Below are 19,481 nucleotides of genomic sequence, written 5' to 3' on the forward strand. Positions count from 1 at the left end.
AATGTGAGGTTGCGTATTGTGAGTGGTGTTAGTAATTATAGTCTTTTTTGCCAATTTAATTGCAGTGCTGTAATCTAAATGGGTTTACAGAGCAACACTCTAAATTAGCAGTTTGATAATTACCAGTGAACTGCACGCGTCTCGCTGCATCCCCCACTTAATTACTAACAATTTGTCTCTGGAAGAGCTATTGTCAAGCTGCAGTCTAACAAGAAGTGAGCACAACAACAGACTTCCAATTCAATTCAGATGTAAAAAAAAAAAAAGTAAATCCAAACAACAGCAACATGGACAGAAAGATTTCGGCATTATAAACACGTGATAACAGGGGAAGGGATGCAAATCATTGACGATTTGTGTTTCAGCAAAACACAGAGATGTTGAAACTTTATGTTCAATTTCAGGTTACTGATGCGTAAAAACTTGGTTAATTTTAGGAAACAAAGTTTTGGCTCAAAATACCTGGTTTTCTGGCCACAAACAGCTTTTATGATATTATAACAAGGCTGATACAAACAGAGCAGCTGATACAATTCAGTGCGAGCTGACAAGCTTTATATTTCATCTGCGCTCTGAGTTGTTCTGCTGTCAGCTTCCTGTAACTGGTGCTTCGTTGGACGTTTCGTTGCTCTGATTGTTTGTCCGTCTGTCCAACTGACTGACGGTCTTTCCCTGTTAATATCAGTGTGGAAGTGAAAATAAACTGAGAGGACGATGCTGAGAGAATAAAAGTCCTCCTCCAGTCAAAAATGTGCTTTGTTTGTTACATTATTTAGATGTTGGAGCGTCACTGTGCAGTTTGATTCTTATCTGATTTGTTATTGTCTTTTATCACTTTGATTTTTCTTTTTTTCTTTCTCTAATTCTCACCTGCATCTGTCTCAAGTTGTTATTGATAACACTTGTACAGTCAGCTGTTAAGCAACTTGAATCATCTTTAATAAAGGGTCTCAAATCATATTTTTTAAAAATATTTTTAGTCTTAAACAAGTGAACATGTAGCTTACTGTTCCCAATGTATGTTATTTTAAATGAGTTATTTTGAACACCATGCATGAACAAAAGTGAAGGAGTAACTATTAAATCATTTCATTTTCACAAAACCAGACGACTGAATAAGATGTTAGACGAACTGTATCCACATATTTTTCTCTTCCATCTTTCTTATGTGACTGAAAATACACCCGTCTGCTCCAGTGAACAGATGTTAAAGGATGTTTTCAACATATTGGACTAATATTTAGACACAATCTGAAGAAGGTTTACTACTGCTGTTTTGTGTAATTGTAAATTATACTAGAATTTTGAATAAAACCTGCAAAGTACAGGATCGTTATAGTCAGAATGTCACCTTTGGTGCTTAATGTGAAGTGGACTTCAGAAACAAATGTACATGAAAGATGTACACGTGGTTTATTCATTCATCTTTTGTTTTATGACATCTCCTCTTCCTGTACTGAATTTATGAAACCATACCTCAAAATGACAAAGATATAAGAAGGTAATGATTAAATTAAGTGAGGACAGAGCTTTGATATTCTGCCACCTGGTGGCTGTGACACGATACTCCAAGTTAAATAGTTAAAAATCTGCCTGCTGTAGTGGAAACATGAGAGACAGAGAGGGAAAGAGGAAAGGTGAATGTTATTTAAAGAATAAGTCAGGAGATGATTGAACCTTTGAGGAAAAACAAGAAAGAAAAGATCAGGCAGAGAAAAATCCAAACATGAGTGGTTGTCTCCTGCAGGACTCACCACCCTGACCTGCACACTGCTGAACTGATGCTCTGCTGCATGAAGGACACGTTTCCTCCTGAACTTCTGCTGGATGTAAATGATCATGTCAGGAATATTACAGAGCTGGTTTACCTGTTCCACATTAAGAATCCATCCTGTTGAAAACTTGACCAGTCGTGCTCATAATCAGTAAAGAAACCAGTCCAATCAGTGGGTCACATGACTGCCCACATATGTGATGCTTTGTTGGAACTAAAGAACAAAAACATCATTTGAATCTGTTCGGGGAAATAAGTAGCATGTGTGATGTCATCAAGAACAAAATGGTACAAAAGAAGAAGAAAGTATGACAAGATTTTACCCTCCAGTGAACAACAGACCTTTCAAAATAAAATATATCAGCGTTCCTATGTGCTGTCCTCGTATGTTAACCAGAAGAGAAAATCTGATGGGTTGAACATATTCTCAGAACAAGCTGATCAGTTTTGGAATCTGGTGGAAAAGAAATCTAATGAAACTGAAGATGGAGTTTTTTATCTGAACCTGTAAATGTGAATCGTCTCAACACTGCAGCCGTTTCACAGCTCTTTGTTCATTTATGTCCCAAATTGACTCGGCACTGAAATGAAAGTGACAAAGAATTTTCAAACGTGATGTAATTTTGCTGGAAATGAGCCACTGAGTGTTAATTAGACAAACACCTCTGCACATGTAGCCGAACAGAAAACGAGCCACAGAGTCAGACTCCATTTTAACTCTGATGACGACCTCATCAGCTCACTGATGGAAAATATTCCAATCAGCCGAGCAGTGTTCGTGCATTTAGTTGATTAACGTTCTGTTCTGTTTCTGATAAACATGTAAAGGACTTTATTTAAAAGCTGCAGGTGAACTCTGGTGAAGTTTGGACTGAATCTTCTGTCCTCGATTCATCTGAGTGATTCACTGTTTCTCTGTCAGAAGAGATGCTCTCTCATTTGGCTTGAAATGTGTGTGTGTGTGTGTGTGTGTGTGTGTGTGTGTGTGTGTGTGTGAGTGTGCGCCTGCATTATCCTGCTCCGTTGGCAACACAGCCACAATAGAGCTGACTAATGCAGAAATAGACTGCAGGCTAAGCTTCTTTTTCCAGAAATGTCTCAAAAAGTGAAGAGTGCATCCTGTGGCCTGTTCCTTCTACATCTGTATCTGCCTCTGCTACAGAAACACACATACGTCACCGGTTATAGTGCACACACACACACACACACACACACACACACACACACACACACGTGGGCTGTTTGTCTCTGGTGCTAATGGCCTCGTCAGACACAGCTCATTATGTTGGTTGAGGGAGGTTGAAGATTCAAGACGGACAGAAAAGGAGACAGACAGAAAGTCTGGAGGCTCCATCAGACCTGCATTTATACCAGTTTGTATCTAAATCATTGTTCATTTGAACAGAATTGCAGTGATCAGTAGATTCTAGGGGTGAAACGGTGCACAGAGGTCACAGTTTGGTTCACAACCAGTGCAGGAGTCATACTGTGCCAGTGGATACCTTTCTTTTAATTTATCTTAAACCGACAGTAGTTCTGACGGGACCCTTTAGTTCAGGACTGAGGTAGCGACTGTCTCACCTGCAGTGTTGGTCTCCTATTTTATAAAAAGAATAACAGGCTGGCTGTGTGTCGTGCTTCTCATGTACAGCGAGGCTGCAGCTGAGCGTCATCTAGAGATTTGAAGTCTCGCCTATTTTACACCACGACATGCGAGCGGTCATGAAGCTGAAAACGACCTGTAGACATCAAGTCGACATCATACCAGTGTTCCTCTACAGTTTAATGTCTGTATGTGTTGAATCTGTCACAGACATGAAGAGAAGACACTCTGTTTTACTTCCTCTCCCTCCATCCCACTTTCTCATTCTTTCAACCGGGTAAAGAAAGATCACGTCATCATATTTATTGATCATTACCAGCTGTAGCAGTGGCTGCACGGCTAACTGAACAAACCAGCTCACTGCAGCTCCAGTTAACAGCCCTTACTGGTTCCTCTGCTCATATACTGCAAATAAAATAAAATCACAATCACAGTTTTGCACAACTGTGGAGCGACACTAACACACTTTCTCATCCTCAACCTAAAAACCAAATAATCCAGAGTTATTACTGCCTGAATATTCCAACATATGATACAATATGATGATTTCCATAATGTTACTCTCTAATCATGAGAGTCACACATTTTATGCCCAGTCTCCAGAATAAATGTAGCTTAGTACGTTCCTGCAAAACCACATTTACATTCAAAGTTTCTTTATGTTGAATTTTCTGTCTCTTGTCACAACTCACTGTGTGAATGCTGTGGTGAGGTTTGGCCCAAACCACGTGGTTAGAGGTAGAAAACACCATGATTCGGCTTTAAATACATGTTTTTGTTGCCACAGTCACAGATGGAGATGGTCTGACTTCCTGTATCACCACAAAAACATCTGTCCTTAAAAATATCCACTGGTGTGACTCAGACTGTCCGTCCGTCCATCCATCCACCTCCTGATGTGAAAGGTGGCAAAGCAGCGAATAATGTGAGTGTGATGTGACACATTTGGCACTTGGACATATCAGAAGTTTGCTGAAACATTAACTGCTAACGTTACATCCCTCGTCTTTTTCAAATCACCACTCAAAACTTTTCTCTTCCTGCAAGCTTTTGGAAGTTTGATTTCCTTTTTTTTCCATCCATCCATCCATCCATCCACCATCCATCCATGTGTCCATCCATCCATCCATCCATCCATCCATCCATGTGTCCATCCATCCATCCATCCATCCATCCATCCATCCATCCATGTGTCCATCATCCATTCATCCATCCATCCATCCATCCATCCATCCATCCATGTGTCCATCATCCATCCACCCATCCATCCATCCATCCGTCCATCCATCCATCCATCATCCACCCACCCATCCATCCATCCATCCACCATCCATCCATGTGTCCATCATCCATCCATCCATCCATCCATCCATCCATCCATCCACCCATCCATCCATCCATCCATCCATCCGTTCATCCATCCACCCACCCATCCATCCATCATCCATCCATCCACCCATCCATCCGTCCATCCATCATCCATCCATCCATCCATCATCCATCCATCCATCCATGTGTCCATCATCCATCCATCCATCCATCCATCCATCCATCCATCCATCCATCCATCATCCATCCATCCATCCATGTGTCCATCATCCATCCACCCATCCATCCATCCATCCATCATCCATCCATTCATCCGTCCGTCCATCCATCCATCCATCATCCATCCATCCATCCATCCACCCATCCATCCATCCATCCATCCGTCCATCCATCCATCCATCCATCCGTCCATCCATCCATCCACCCATTGTCTCTAACAGTTTACCCTTCTCAGGGTCAGTTGGAGCTGATCCCAGCTGACGTTGGGTTACAGTCTTCACAGGGAACTTTGTATATGATTATGATCATCATTTAAAATGTTCTGTCACTTTATCCCCTCAGTGATCAACCAGTCCTGGTTCTGAACCATTAGCCACTGACAGACACTTTGACAGCGACCCCGGTGGCGCGCCCTCTCCTCAGACACCCGGCTGATGATGGCAGATCATTGCACATGGAGGTGATTAGGACGGTGTGGTTTTACAGCCGCGCTGCCGTCTGCAGCTGTCAAACGGCGTTACAGCCACCAGGGGATCAGACGGCAGAGATCAGGCTGGAGAGCACGCACCGAGGCATAAATCTGAAAACTCATCATTGATCTGTGGACAGGGGTCACAACCTCCTCCTGCATCACTGATGGAGGCTGGGCGGGCGGGTGGAGGAGCTGTGTTAATTAACAGGAAGTAATTTGGGGGAAAGCTGTCCCGTGGTGAGCAGGTCTTACGTGGTTAAGATGGAGACCCCCCTGTCTTTGTTAGGCACATGGATTTAAAGGGGGGCGGTTGGTTGGATGAGTGGGTGGGGGTGGATGGGGGAGAGGAGCAGGGGAGAGGAGCAGGAGGTGGGGGGCCCATCTGCCGCTGAGCGTGCTGGGTCAAAAGGCTTTTGTTGTGGAGGAGTGATGAGGCAGATAGATGGTCGTTGTCACCGACCGCTGGTTTAATCAAGTGAAAGTGTCCCAGCGTGGAACATGTTCATCCCCCAACACACACACACACAACCACACACACACACACACACACACACACACACAACCACACACACACAGTAATAACTGAATGAATAAATGAGCAGTAATGTAGAAATCAGTCAACAGTACATCATTAATGTGCATGAACATTATAAATGTATCAGGATTTTTCTGTCTGTGTGACATCACAGGCAGTGCAGGGTGCCACCTCGGTGCATCCTGGGAAATTTCCGTCTCTCTGCTGCCTGTAATGTCTTTATTTTGCTCTCTGTTTGGGATATTTATAGATTTAAAAAGAGCAGTTCTGAGCAGAGCAGCCTCTCATCTCCCACCGTCACCTCGACCCGAATTCAATCACCAACCCCTGCGATGGAACACAGCTGCGCATGTGTGTTCCCTAATTAAAGCAGCTGCGTCAAGCCGGAGTGTCAGCGGAAGTTAGGCGGATTGACCTTCAAAATAAAACCAGAGAGTTTAAACTGCACAGACGTGGATTTTTGAGCTTCAACCCACAACACTAACACTCATGACAGTCTGGAGCAGCTTTGTGCATCTATGACCTGTTTTTGTTTTTCAGACATCAGTGATAGTTTTCTGGTTAAATGTTAAAATCTGCACCTGCATCCCCTTTCACAGACATGTGACCTGCAGGTGGACGACAGGTTTCCTCCAACCGTCTGAAACTTGTTTTATCTGGGGAAACAGAAATGTGCTCAGGTGGTTAATTCACATTAATGCACACATAATATACGTTGTAGAAACTGTCGGAAGTCATCCAAGAAACCAGTGTCCAGAAACCCAAAGAACCCAAATTGATTTTAAAAAATGATAAAATCAGACTCAAATAATTACAGTTTGATATATTTCCATATAAACAAGCCGTCCTTCAGGAGAATAAGTTCCCCAGAACACAGTTTAAAGTGAGAAAGATGAAGGATCCTCAAAATATAAACAAGTAAAACAGTATGACATCGTTTGTTTTTTTCATTATGATCATCAGTCATCAATGACTCTTGTTTTAACAATCCTCCCCCAAAACTACATAATGCACCTTTAAAGAAAACTATGTAAATAACTTCTGGAGACAACAGACAAGTTGCACTGAGACAGTTGATGTTTTTTTTTTAATGGTTGTTTCTCTGTTTTGTTTAAATCATCTCCAGGTACTTTAATTCTCTTTTACTGTGAAGCTCTGGAAATGTTCTGTGGACTACGACACTTCACCTGACGTTATATCATCAGGAGGAGGAGAGGAGGACTTTATATCCTCAGGAGGAGGACAGGAGGACTTTATATCCTCAGGAGGAGGAGAGGAGGACTTTATATCATCAGGAGTTTATCACTGAGTTTATCTGTTTGGGTGAACTGTTCCTTGGAAACATTATTATATATCTGTGGCTGAGACAAATAGTTACTACAATTTGTATGATTGATAATTGATGAATTATTAGGTGATTAACAAATTAAAAGTGTTAAATATTTTGTGTTTACTTATACACTGTAAAAACAAAGAGTGGATGGATGGATGATTAAGATTTCTGCACTTCATGTCAGTGAGAGGAATGGCTTTTATTCCGAAAGGGCCGGCCGGAAGTGTCCGTCCTCACCGTTGCGCGCTGACGCAGGAGCGGAGCGGCAGCGGCGGTAGATGCTGTCCCATCATCAGATCACACCCAACGGGGCTGCAGCGCACCGCTCCTCCCGCACCAACACCATGACACCCAGATTCAAACCCGCAATCTGAGCCGCACTGAGGACCAACCCGGCGGAGGACTGCGTGGACACATACCCGCACACACACACACGCACGCTTGCTCGCACGCACGCACGGACAGGCGAACATCGCAGCGACCCGCAGCCAAACACGCAGCGACAGGAACCGAAGCCGGCCGAGGAGAACTCCACTGCGCCGCGGATTTTGCGCTTTTCGCTCCAGAAACGCGTCCCCGCACGGACACCCCGCAGGAGAAGAGCAACTCCCCGCGAGTCGTTTCACGCAACAACATGTCATCGTCGGGCAAGGACGCCAACAGCGGGCATTACGCCAACTATGTGGGACCGTACCGCCTGGAGAAGACGCTGGGCAAAGGACAGACAGGTTAGTGAGAGTCCTGCTCTGCTGGGGAGAAGATGCTGGCGGGACGTGCGGGGCTGCTGCGGGGCGGCTGCGGGGAAATGCCTGAGAAGTGCGGATGTTTGTGGTGGATGCGGCTGTGCTGACTGCAGGCAGAGCTGCTGCTGCTGCTGCTTCCATGATGATGACGGTGGTGGTGGTGGTGCTGATGGTGTTAGTGCGCCTTTAATCCTTGTTGTCAGGCAGAGAGGCTGCTGATGAAGGGCCGTGCGATTCTTCTGGTCTCTAATTCTGTTATAGCATCCATCTGTCACCCGCTGCAGGAGAGGCCGAGCAGTGATGCTGCACTGTCCGGCCCCTGCACACACACACACACACACACACACACACACACACACACACACACACACACACTTTTGCAGCTGCATCATCCACACATTCCTACATGTTTGTATCGGCGGTGCAGCCTCGTGTTTGCAGCCTCTCTCTGCAGGTTAAGATGGCAGACTGGCTGATGTTTCATGATTCTGACAGGCCCGGCTTCAACACACTGTACGTCACAATGTGTGTGTTCATGTTTGGGACACGTCAGGCTGATGTTCATCACCGGCTGCTTGTTAAGAGAAATCAGAGCAGGGTGTCAGATTTGGTGAGAAATCTGTTCAGTTTGTGTCGAGGCTGTTTTCAGAGGTGTTGAGTCAACTTCATGGCCATTTTGGAGGCTGTTGTGCATCAATTGTATGAAAATCTGCACCAAGTTGTCTCGTTGATGGTCAAATGATGGACTGCAGGTCGGTATAAGTTGCTTATTTACACGTCCAGATGTGAGAGAGCAACACGATCATCACCTGGAGTCCAGCTTGTGTCTCCTGATCAACCTCAGATCAGGATTCACTCTCTTCCAGCTCTGTGTTTGGTCTCCACCAGCTCCTGAAAGTCAATATATCTGCGTCTTTAGCAGCTGAATGCTTCGCTGTGTTCACCAGCTCGTCTGTAACTGTGTCAAAGTGCACCAGCTCCGTCTGTCGCTTCAAACTATGATGCTATACTCGTGCATGCTACAACATAGATCAGAATTTCTGGGCTGAAATATCCAACTTTCAAACTCAAGGTGAAGAAAAACAAATGATGTGTCTTTGCGTGTGCACACAGTTTACAAAGTAGAGAAAGTTAACAACACACAAGGTGACAGACGTCATGGTGAATATCGTGTGACGTCAGACTGCTGCTCCCTCGTTAAGTCAGACGAGATAAATGTGCCCTGAGTTGAAAAGTTGTAAATTCTGACTTCCAGTGATGATCCGTAAAACGTTTTTGGTGAGAGTCTAACGTACGACCCGTCCAAACCTCGACTCTGAGTCTTCTTGCTCTTTCTACGACTACAGTGCAGCAGCGCTTCGTCAAGTGTTTGTAGAAGGCGTTTGAAGCGTCGCGCCACAGAGCAGGCTGAAAATGTCATGTCGTTCTGTCACGTTGCTCCGTGTGTCATATAGATGCGTGAGGTTTCCTTCACTGACTCCATCAGATGAACTCCAGTGGTCACAGATCCACGATAACGTGGACTCCACCGGGTCGGAGGTTGAATGTGTATCTCCGTTTGGTCTGCGGGGTTGGAGTTTGAAGATTGATGTCGGTTGTGAAACCAAACATCAGGGATCTTTCTGAACTCAACCAAGTCGTTTTTGTGCCTAAACGTATGAGACGCTGAGGGACGATGTCAGTATTTAATGACCTCAGATGAGAACGTGTTGTGTTTTCACATTATAACACATTGTTCTCATAAAGTGCTGATTATAAATGTTTAAAGTTCCTGCAGGGGAGAATGTCCAACAGCTAATCCACCCCAGTAAAACCAATCTACACATGTTGATGTCTGTTGGTTAACCGCTGAGCTGCAGACGCTTGCTGTAGCTCTCGTGTCGGTGACTTGTCGCCGTGGCGTCGTCTGTCTGGTTGGCGGTATCGAGGCTCAGGCCCGGGTCTCCGTTTCGGATCCCTCGCCATCTGCGGACACAGACAGCCAGGAGTGATCAAGGTGTCTCCCTCCAGTTCCTGTAGGTGGAGGCTCCGACGCTGCTCTGCTCCCTCGGCGGGTGAATAATTCATAACCAGCCAATTAGCTGTTTGGTAGAGTTGGATTGTAACAGCTGCTGTATTAATTACACAATGCTTCTATTTAGCAGATGGAATAAAGCTGCAGCAGTTTGCATTTAATGGCACAAAGACACACAGATCATTTGCTTTGTTCCTCAACAGGATTAATTACAGTAACGGAGTCAGAGGAGGAGTGAAGGTCCACGTCCACACATCCAACACTCTGATTGGCCTGTTAAACAACTTCCTGTCCTTTTTCTCTTCCACTGCTTCTCACAGCAGCGACTGTGTGACCCGTCTCCTCCGTCCTCGCTCCGATCGATGTCTCTCTGTCGTCTAGAGATGTTTCAAAGTCTAGTTTTCCAGTTTCCTCCTGAGAAAGTGTAATTAAACAGCGCGTTAAAGCAGCGAGCTGAAAGAAAGATGTCTCAGACTCAAACAGCCGTCAGTGTGCACGACTGCAGAACTACTGGAAGCCATCAACATACAGCAAACTTCAAACTCTGTCTCCAGAACAGTGATTGTATAAAGATAGAGACGTTGCTTGAGGGTCTGAAAAGTGAAGCCTGTGCAGAAGTGCCGTTCTTTTTGGCTGGTTTAAAAAGATAAGTCATACTGTGTTCAAGCTGATGAGATGAGTTCCTAGTTCTGACTGTATGTCTGAGCTCAGTGAACAGATTCATAATGAGTTCATTCTAGTTTCAAGTCTTCTTCAATCCAACACGACGTTCATTTTGTAAATTACAGTTCCACTTTGAGGAAAACTGATGATGAAGCAGTCGGACTCGTGCCTGCAGCGTCTCCTCTGTTGTCTTCTGCATCTCCATACATGTGGAAATCATGTGCAGAGCTGTGTGTGTGTGTGTGTGTGTGTGTGTGTGTGTGTGTGTGTGTGTGTGTGTGTGTGTGTGTGTGTGTGGTGACCGTAGAAGACGAGTGATTCTCTGCTTGTTGATGCTGTTTGTCTGAATCGAAGACTCTGCTGCTGAGCTGGCAGACGGGGAAGTCTGTATATCATTAAACCTCCTTCACAAGTGGAGCCCACACTCTTTGTTACGTGTGTGTGTGTGTGTGTGTGTGTGTGTGTGTGTGTGTGTGTGTCAGGGGATCTCTGAGGGGGATGGACTGACGGTTCTTGTTCTTGGGATGTTGGACATGAAACAGATTTGCTGATTTTGATTCAGTTCATTAAAACACAAGCGAGTCCTGCATAAAGTCTAAATCATATTAATGCAAATAAGCCGATGCAATGAATTTATTATTACCGTACTTTATAAATCAGAACCAGTTGTGACTCCATCACGGAACAAATGACTTGAATGTGTGAATATTAAAGGGTAACTCCACCATTTCCTCACATTAACGTGTGGTAACAGGTCCAAGGGACTAAATAATTAATATAAAGCCTTCAGTGGCTCCAGAAGAAGCTGCATGTAATCTGATAAACTGCCTCCAGTGATGTCACTCAGTGACTAAGTTGCATTGTGGGTAATGTAGGCTCAACGTCTTGAATAGGAAGAAGAAAGAGTGAAGTAAAAACGGTGATATCTGTATCGATTCGGACAGAGGTGAAGAGAGGAAACAGACACTTTGTTACTGGACTTCAGTTGATGTTTCAATCACAACACCATCAACTGTCTCTGTGGTGCGTTCAGGAACAGCTGGGACAAATCCTACTGATTCTACCTTTAACTTTAATAGTCTTTGAATTCTATTAATATGACTTGAGCTTCAGTTAGCTTTGAGCACAAATGTACTTCAGAGGGAGACTTTTTACTCTGATACTCTGAGTCCATGTCAGAGCCTGAACTCTGTTACTGTACTGGAGCTCTGGTACTTTCTGTACCATCAAATAAAGACATTTTTTTGTTCCAACACAGGCTGTTGATGTGTCATCACTTTTAACATCTTAATTATGTTATAAAGAAGTAATTAAAGCTCCTGTTGATGAGAAAGTATATTTTTTTAATCTCTTTCCTGACTCGTCACACTCTGACGCTCTCGGATGGCGACCGACTCGACCTACAGTCCCAAAGTGTCACTGATGTACGAGCTGAGAATGAGATGAAAACATCAACTTTCTCACCAACAGCAGCTTTTAATAAAGTAACTGATAATTAGAAATAATAATTAGTGTTCATCCGAGTTTGCTTTTTCAGTCTACTAACTGTCTGACCACGCTCATGTAGCTGCTAAGCTAGCTGGCTGTAGTTTAAGGCTCAAAGCGATTTCCTGGATTATGATCAGAGAATTCATCATATGAGGCACAACACACTGGATAAAACACACAATATTCCTACACAGACGACACAATAATGCATTAAGCAGGTTTTCAGCTAAAACTTGTGGCTGTTAGCGTTTAGCACCTGAACGTCGCCTGTAGTTTCGCCTCTGTGGTCATTTTTCAAATCCCGGCTGTTTGTTTCTGTGCTCCGGCTCTGAGTCGACAGTTGGAACAAAGCCTTCATGGTGCGTCTGCTGGTGGACGCTGAATGACGAGAGGCTGTGCTGACTCTGAACAATTAGTCAGTGTGTCTTCATGTGTGTGAGAGTGTGTGGGGGGGTGAAGTGCTCTTTTTTTACGCTGGCTTCCCAGGCTCCATACCGCGCTCATTTTCCAAGTGTTGGCCAACAGTGGGGACGGTTGTCATGGTTTCATCTCTCCTCCAGTGACAATGGCCGCTCTTTCTCTCCGTGGTGATCGCTGCGAGTCGTTCCCTCCTCTCTGCTCCTGCTCGTTAGACTCTCAGATCTGCTTTGTAACGAACTTTTTACTGTTTGTGTGACGAAGAAGATCAGAGAATTCAAATAAGTTCAGAAAGCTGGTTTTACTATGAAGTCATGAGTGTGTTCACGTGACAACCGTCCACTTACACCAATATCAATATTTGACAACCTGCTGATGATAAAACGTCCGCTGGTAACGACATCGTTCATTTTTATTTGTCTGCAGCCAGTAATGACAATGTGTGTGTGTTTGTATATGAGTGTGTGTGTGAATGTGTGTGTGTGTGTTTCCCACTTGTATTATAATGGAAGTGTCATGTTATTGACGTGGAACAACCTAAAGACCGCAGTCCCTCGGCTCTGCTGCTGCAGTGTGTGTGTGTGTGTGTGTGTGTGTGTGTGTGTGTGTGTGTGTGTGTGTGTGTGTGTGTGTGTGTGTGTGTGTGTGTGTGTGTGTGTGTGGTGGGGGTGGTGTGGGCAGCAGGGAGAGCCCCAGCGCAGATGGCTGCCTTTAGGTGGCTGAAATACAGCTTCATTATCAGCAGGTTGCAGGTGGTTACACTCCCATGACTCCCACGGTGTGTGTGTGCATATGTATATATACACTACTGTGTGTGTGTGTGTGTGTGTGTGTGTGTGTGTGTGTGTGTGTGTGTGTGTGTGGACGAGGATTTACCGTGAACATTATTTTCAGCTTGTTTTATTGAACTTGCTGGCTTTGCTTCATTATACTACATTAAATATAAAACAACACAAAATATTCATGCACCTCATTTGCACACAAAGAGATCAGGACTCGTCGTCGCTCTGCAGAAATAACATGTCGTTTTTCATCTAATGTTCTTCAATCTGTCTTTTTCTCAGAATTATCAGATTTTTCATTTGCTTACCTTCAGTATTTTATTCAAGAATATTTGAGTTATTAGAAAATCATATTTCAAATGTAACTCAAGTCTCCTGTTTGTTAAAATTTTACTTGATATTGCTTCCTGACAAAGAGTTCGTTCAACCAAAGAAACTCTATCGTGGCTTCAGGAGTCGTTCTCACCGATCGTGATGATAATAAATGTGGAGTTTACCATTAAACCGTAATATGATAATATGGAACAACATCAGACTAATGACGGAGGAGCTAACCAAGATACTGTGATGTTTCCAACATATTGTGATAATAGTTTAAATTGCAGTAATTTCTAATAATTAAACTCCTTGTTTCTCTGCTGAGTCTCATCATGATAACTTTGGAAGATTCATCTCCATTAATTGTAACATTAAACTCCTCCCATACTTTTAATATCAGCTGGAAGAACTTTAAAGCCACTTTTTTAAAGGCAGTTTATTTATCTCTAGTTTGTAGAAACCGTATGTCCTGTCATGCAGCTGTAGAATGAACAAGACAGCTGCTGACGACTTTACGATGTGTTCAAGTGCAGCGGTCACCGGAGACGTGAGGCTACAGCCTGATGTCACTCGGTGCGTCTGAGTCTGAACAGCAGGAAAAGGCTGAAGGCAGCATTTCTTCTGTCGGAGTTTCTCTCCACCTGCCCGCCGCTGCATCTTCTCAAACCATATTCATAAACTGAGAAGCTGCAATGAGCGCGCTCCCAAATCGTGGAGGAAGTGGGGGAGGAAGCCCTGCTGGGGACGTCTGCAGGGAGGCAGACAGGAGGGGGATCATCAAAATTATGGCTAGTGTCAAACGCCCCCCCCTCCCTCCTCTTCCTCCCCCCTCCCCTCTTTCTATACAGTACATCCCTTTGGCTCGCTCGCTCGCTCGCCTGCCTTCCCAGCTGAGGGCTCGGTTACCATGGCAACCGGAGGAATGCTCTCCTCTGTGGCTGGTTGAGGTATGCTCTCGCTCTAGATCTCCACGGCCCCTCTGCTCAGCCTGAGGGGGGGTGTTCGCCTGAGCCATTAAACAATGACTGAGAAACTACCCCCCATCTCTCTCTCTCTCTCCCTCTACATCTCTGTCGCTCTCACGTTCTCCTTCCGTCGCTCGCTGACTCCGCCCCCTCCTCCCCGCCGCGCTCTGTGAGGTTGTCAGGCTAAAGCTCAGGACTACCTCTGAATCCCCGCCGCCTGAATGAGTCATTACTGGGAGGCGCACGATTTTCATTTTCCGAGCCGCAGCTAATGTCTCTCTGTCTGCCAGATTATCCACAGCTTCTCCTCACAGGACACATTCAGCCAGAGACGGTCCGCACAGATGCTTCAGTACTCAGCCGGAAGAATCCAGAGATGGTAGAAACTGTAGACAAACCTCTGACAATAGCGTTCCTCGACTTCTCCTTCTATTAAAAAATGTTTGTTTCCACACTGAAGCGCAGGGAGGCATGTATGTAAGAGTAGCCACAGCGAGGATGAAGGCAGACTCTAATAGACGCTGCTCTTAGAAGTGCTAAGTGAATTAATGATGCAAGAAAAGAAAAGGAAAACAATTTTCACATCAGATAAAAAAAAAAAAATCTTTGATAGTGTGGGAACAGGAAGAACAAAGTCTGTTTATCGCGTCTGGAGCGCGACCGAGAGACGCTGGTGGAGTGATTCAATTAACTCACACACACACACACACACGCACACACACACACAGGGATGCAGGTACTCGTTTGTTCCGGGTCGCCTCGAGCTCACAGACACAAGTGTTGGGTTAGTTTAGATTGCTGTCGTCTCGCCTGTGGCTGTCAGTCATTAACAAGTCAGCAGGCTGCTGCTGAAATATTCAGGTAGAGTGAAGTGTGCAGGGCTGCATCTGTGTGTGTGTGTGTGTGTGTGTGTGTGTGTGTCACTTCATCAAATTTATTATTAGAAAAGTCCAACAGATGACGACTTTTGATCTTTGATCCTGAGTCGTTAAAGACCTCCACTGTGTTGATAATCACACAGTAAAATCCTAGAAAAGGCACTTCCTCCTTCTTCCCCCATAAAAACTTCCAGAATATGTGAATATTCAAATCTCTTTCATTTCTCACGTTGAACCACTGGACTTGATGTCTCCTCAGCTGTTTGCCTCTTAAATCAGGTTTTCATTAAGCTTAAATTTTCACTTTTTCAGAATGAATGTGAAAACAGACTTGTCGTGTCAAACTGTGCACAGACTTCATTCCACACAGTGACGCTCAGACATTCAACCTGAGGAGCAAGAAGACGAACAAGCTCAAAGCTTCTGCGAACCACAGATACGTTCACATCTGTACGTGTCACGTTCACTTCACATGTATCAACATTTGTAAGTGTGACGCCACCGGAGAGTTTTGACGAGGGGCCAGAGTTTGAACATTTTTAATCATGATATCACATCTGTGGCGACAAAACCCAGATATTTTTGACAGGAAGTCAGGAAATCTCCAGCCGTTTTTGTGTGACAAAATACAGGAGATTTAAGTACCAAAACATGATTTTTTTCCTGACACTAACCAAGTGTTTTTAAACCTAACCAGAGCGATGGAGAGTATTAACCTGTCTGAGGTTGCCTGGGTTGCGTACAGCCCTCCTCCTCTCTGTCTCCTGGTCTTCACATCTGTCAGCAGACGACTGATTCCTCTGGTCTCTGGAGGCTCCTCTGCTCTGCTCTCCAGCTCCATTACCTCTGATATACCTACAGGCTCGTGTCCTGAATTTATCCCCAGTCAATTATGTTTATTATGTGGTAGGTAGCGCTTTAATCAACTCCTGCAGCGAGCATGCACAGCTTGATGATTGTCATCTGAGTGCCGCTGATTGTTTTGCGGTTAGCGGTAAAGACGCAGAACATGTGTGGACCAGCGAAGTCGATATGTTCATGTGCACGTTTGTGACCGTGTTGCCGCCTGCTGTGAGGCTCCGCCTCCATTCAGTATCGGCTGTTCAGTGTGTGTGATTCAGCGCTGATGACGTCTGTATGGATCAGCCAGAGGGAAATGAGGTTTAGAGTTCCTGCTGGGCTGCAGCAGCAGCAGCGGCGCCGGGCTCTATCAGGCCCAATCATCACAGTTATCAGCCTGATTGCAACACCTGTTAAGATGGAGGTGCTGAAGGCACTCAGCCTGCTGCAGGAGCAGAGGTGTAGCAGAGGTGCTGTCAGTGCAGAAGTCCAGCTACTTACCACTGATTTACTGCTGCACCGGCAGTACTGAAGAGGACAGAAGCTGTTTTTATTACCTCCAGCCAGGATGTTGTGTTTCCACCTGTGTGCGCTGGTTGATTGGTTTGTTAGCAGGATGACACAAAAGCTACTGAACAGATTTGCACGTAACTTGGATGGAGGATGAGTCTCAGCCCAGAACAGACTTCATTAACTCCTGGAGTGGATCCAGATGAATAGAAGGATCCAGGAATCATCTGACTGTCTCTGACATTTCAGGAGTTTTTCCACATATTCAGTTGTTACTCTGGGAGTGATGCATGGAGGCGTATTTACGAGGCTGGTGTCTGTGAGTGAGTGTGCAGGTCAGAGATCTAGTGAGCTTTAAATGATGGTTCAGCAGTTATATTGATGAAGGTTCTCCATCATCCGGGTCAGGGTAGTTCTCAGTGCTGTATCGTAGGCAACTGGACTTGTTTCAGTACCTTGAAAGCGTTTCACTTCTCATCCAGGAGGCAGGAAGTGCCAACCTCACACAGGATTCTGATCTTGTTTTTAAGTTGAAATATGATCATCAACATTTAAGCGATGATCTTTTGATCTTAATCTATCAAGTCCAGAGCCGTCAATGCTGAAAAAAAAGTGTGTAAATTAGAAAATGTATTTGCTCATAACTCTGAAATCTGAAGACAAACCAAATCGTGGATTTTGAGAATTGCGACACTGTGAATAGTTCTGAGTCCTGTTGTCTGATCTGAGTTAATTGACAGCTGTCCTGCCGGCCTTAATGAGCCAGAGGTCGTTTGAAACACAAGCTGCTCAGTCAGTGTGACTGAGGGCCACCAGGACCTGCTCGGCTGCCCGTCGCCCATCTCCTCTCTAATCCAGTCCCACTTCCTGTCAGGTCTGATAGCCCGACCGGCACGTCTTCACATGCTGCCACATTCAACAGAGACCAATTTAAAGGCTCAATCAATAGCTGGTAATCAAACAGGAATGGGTTATGGCTCCAGATAAGCCCCTTATGGTCCCGCAGCCCTCCTCCCGCAGCCAAAAACTTAATGAAATTGAGCATAAATCCCTCTTCTCTCTCCCGCTCAAAAACTCACTTTCATCCTTTTCCAAAAGCAATCTGGACTTTCCCCCTGAGTCAGCACTTCCAGCGTCCAGGACTGAAGCAGGGGAAATTACCATTTGAAGAGCTGCTTTACTTCCCTCGCTCTGATCCGGCGCTGTGCCCACGCTCGACCTTCATTTTGTAGGAATATGGAGTTTCTGGTATCTCATAATAGATAAATAAACCCGCCTCCCTCCGTCCACTAAAACCCCCGACTGGTGCTTGATGGGACGGCCGAGTGCTTCTGGCAACAAGAGATTTCACGGCGAGGAGGACGTGGTCATGGATGCAGAGTCCAGTTAGTTAGCTACAGAATCTTAATTAGTTTTTTTTTTTGCTCATTATCATTACCCATGAGCACCAGGGACAGACACGCTGCGGCACGGCGCTTGGTCCGCCCTTCGCTCGCTTTGTGTCCTTTCACTCTCACACAGATGGTCTCTGCTCTGGAAGAACCCGTCCTGCCTCAGAATAACCATCCAGTCCTCACAGATGGGCCCGTTAGCGGCGGCACGTGCAGACGAGCTGCGCTGCCCGCGGCCGCACTCAGACATCCAATCATGTGGCATAATCAGATTAAGGGGCGGGGGGGCGGGCCGTGAGAAACACCATTATACTCACTTTACTGGTGGTGACGGCAGGTACAAACGCTCCCAGGCGAGTGTGTGTGTGTGTGTGTGTGTGTGTGTGTGTGTGTGTGTGTGAGGAACACTGTCAGTACTGAACCGCTGCAGTGAGCGTTATCTGATGTCACTGTGTTGTTTCCTGGAACATCATAATTAATGTTGCTCCAAACCATCATTGTAACAGATCATATTTTTTTAGAGAGATTGTTATGCAGAAAGAAATGCCTGGGGCTGAGTTGTTATTATAATTATTATTATTAAATGATATCATTGATGCTGATGTCATTTAGGACAGTGAAAGTCTTTAGTTTCAGCCGATGTTCAGGTCCAAGTGGTGGATCACCTGACCCTGATGATAAATGTCTTCAGATGACCCAACAGCTGTGAAGCAGTGATGATGGAAATGTTATATAATGTTATATGTTGGTCACAGAATCCTGATTGTGAAGTTTACCAGGATGAAAACACAGCAGACCTGATGTGTATTGTTGTCATTTCTGTATTACATTTCTGCATCATGCTGGTGGAAACAGCTTTTGATAACCACATCAAAAGGACCACAGAAAGAATAAGTGTGTGTATATTTGGTCATATTTCCGTATCAGAAGTCCCATATTGATATTGGAATCGGCCCCAAAGCTGAGTATCCAACAGGCTCTTAACAAGAATGAATACACTTTTCATCTTTTTCTAAACTGAACCAGACAGCAGCAAAAAACTGTAAAGAGAGATAGTAATAAGTGAAAATAATGATAATTTGTCTCTTTAGAGAAAGTTCTATGCAGGTTGGAATCAAAGAAGGTGACGTTACAGAGAGAAGCTCCTCCTCTTTCTGCCGAGGTTAACAGAGCACCGAGGGTTGAGTTAGCATTTAGTGTAAGAACC

General features: G+C 44.9%; 1 protein-coding gene across 15 annotated transcripts in view; it reads left to right on the forward strand.

Annotated features, from left to right (window-relative positions):
- LOC119018204 (serine/threonine-protein kinase BRSK2-like) overlaps positions 1-19,481 on the forward strand; it is a 127,776-nt gene that overhangs the window by 16,713 nt on the left and 91,582 nt on the right. For 5 of the 15 annotated variants that reach the window (XM_037095707.1, XM_037095713.1, XM_037095706.1 and 2 more), the window contains exon 1: positions 7,136-7,993. The exons of 1 other annotated variant lie outside the window; for it this stretch is intronic. In XM_037095707.1, coding sequence (XP_036951602.1) covers positions 7,900-7,993 — 94 coding nt within the window. In that variant the 5' untranslated portion in view covers positions 7,136-7,899. Of the gene's footprint in view, positions 1-7,133; positions 7,994-19,481 lie in introns of those variants that run through there. 9 more of the 15 variants (XM_037095701.1, XM_037095702.1, XM_037095710.1 and 6 more) reach the window with 3 other exon arrangements.

This window comes from Acanthopagrus latus, chromosome 4 (assembly GCF_904848185.1).
Source record: "Acanthopagrus latus isolate v.2019 chromosome 4, fAcaLat1.1, whole genome shotgun sequence".
NCBI lineage: Eukaryota > Metazoa > Chordata > Actinopteri > Spariformes > Sparidae > Acanthopagrus > Acanthopagrus latus.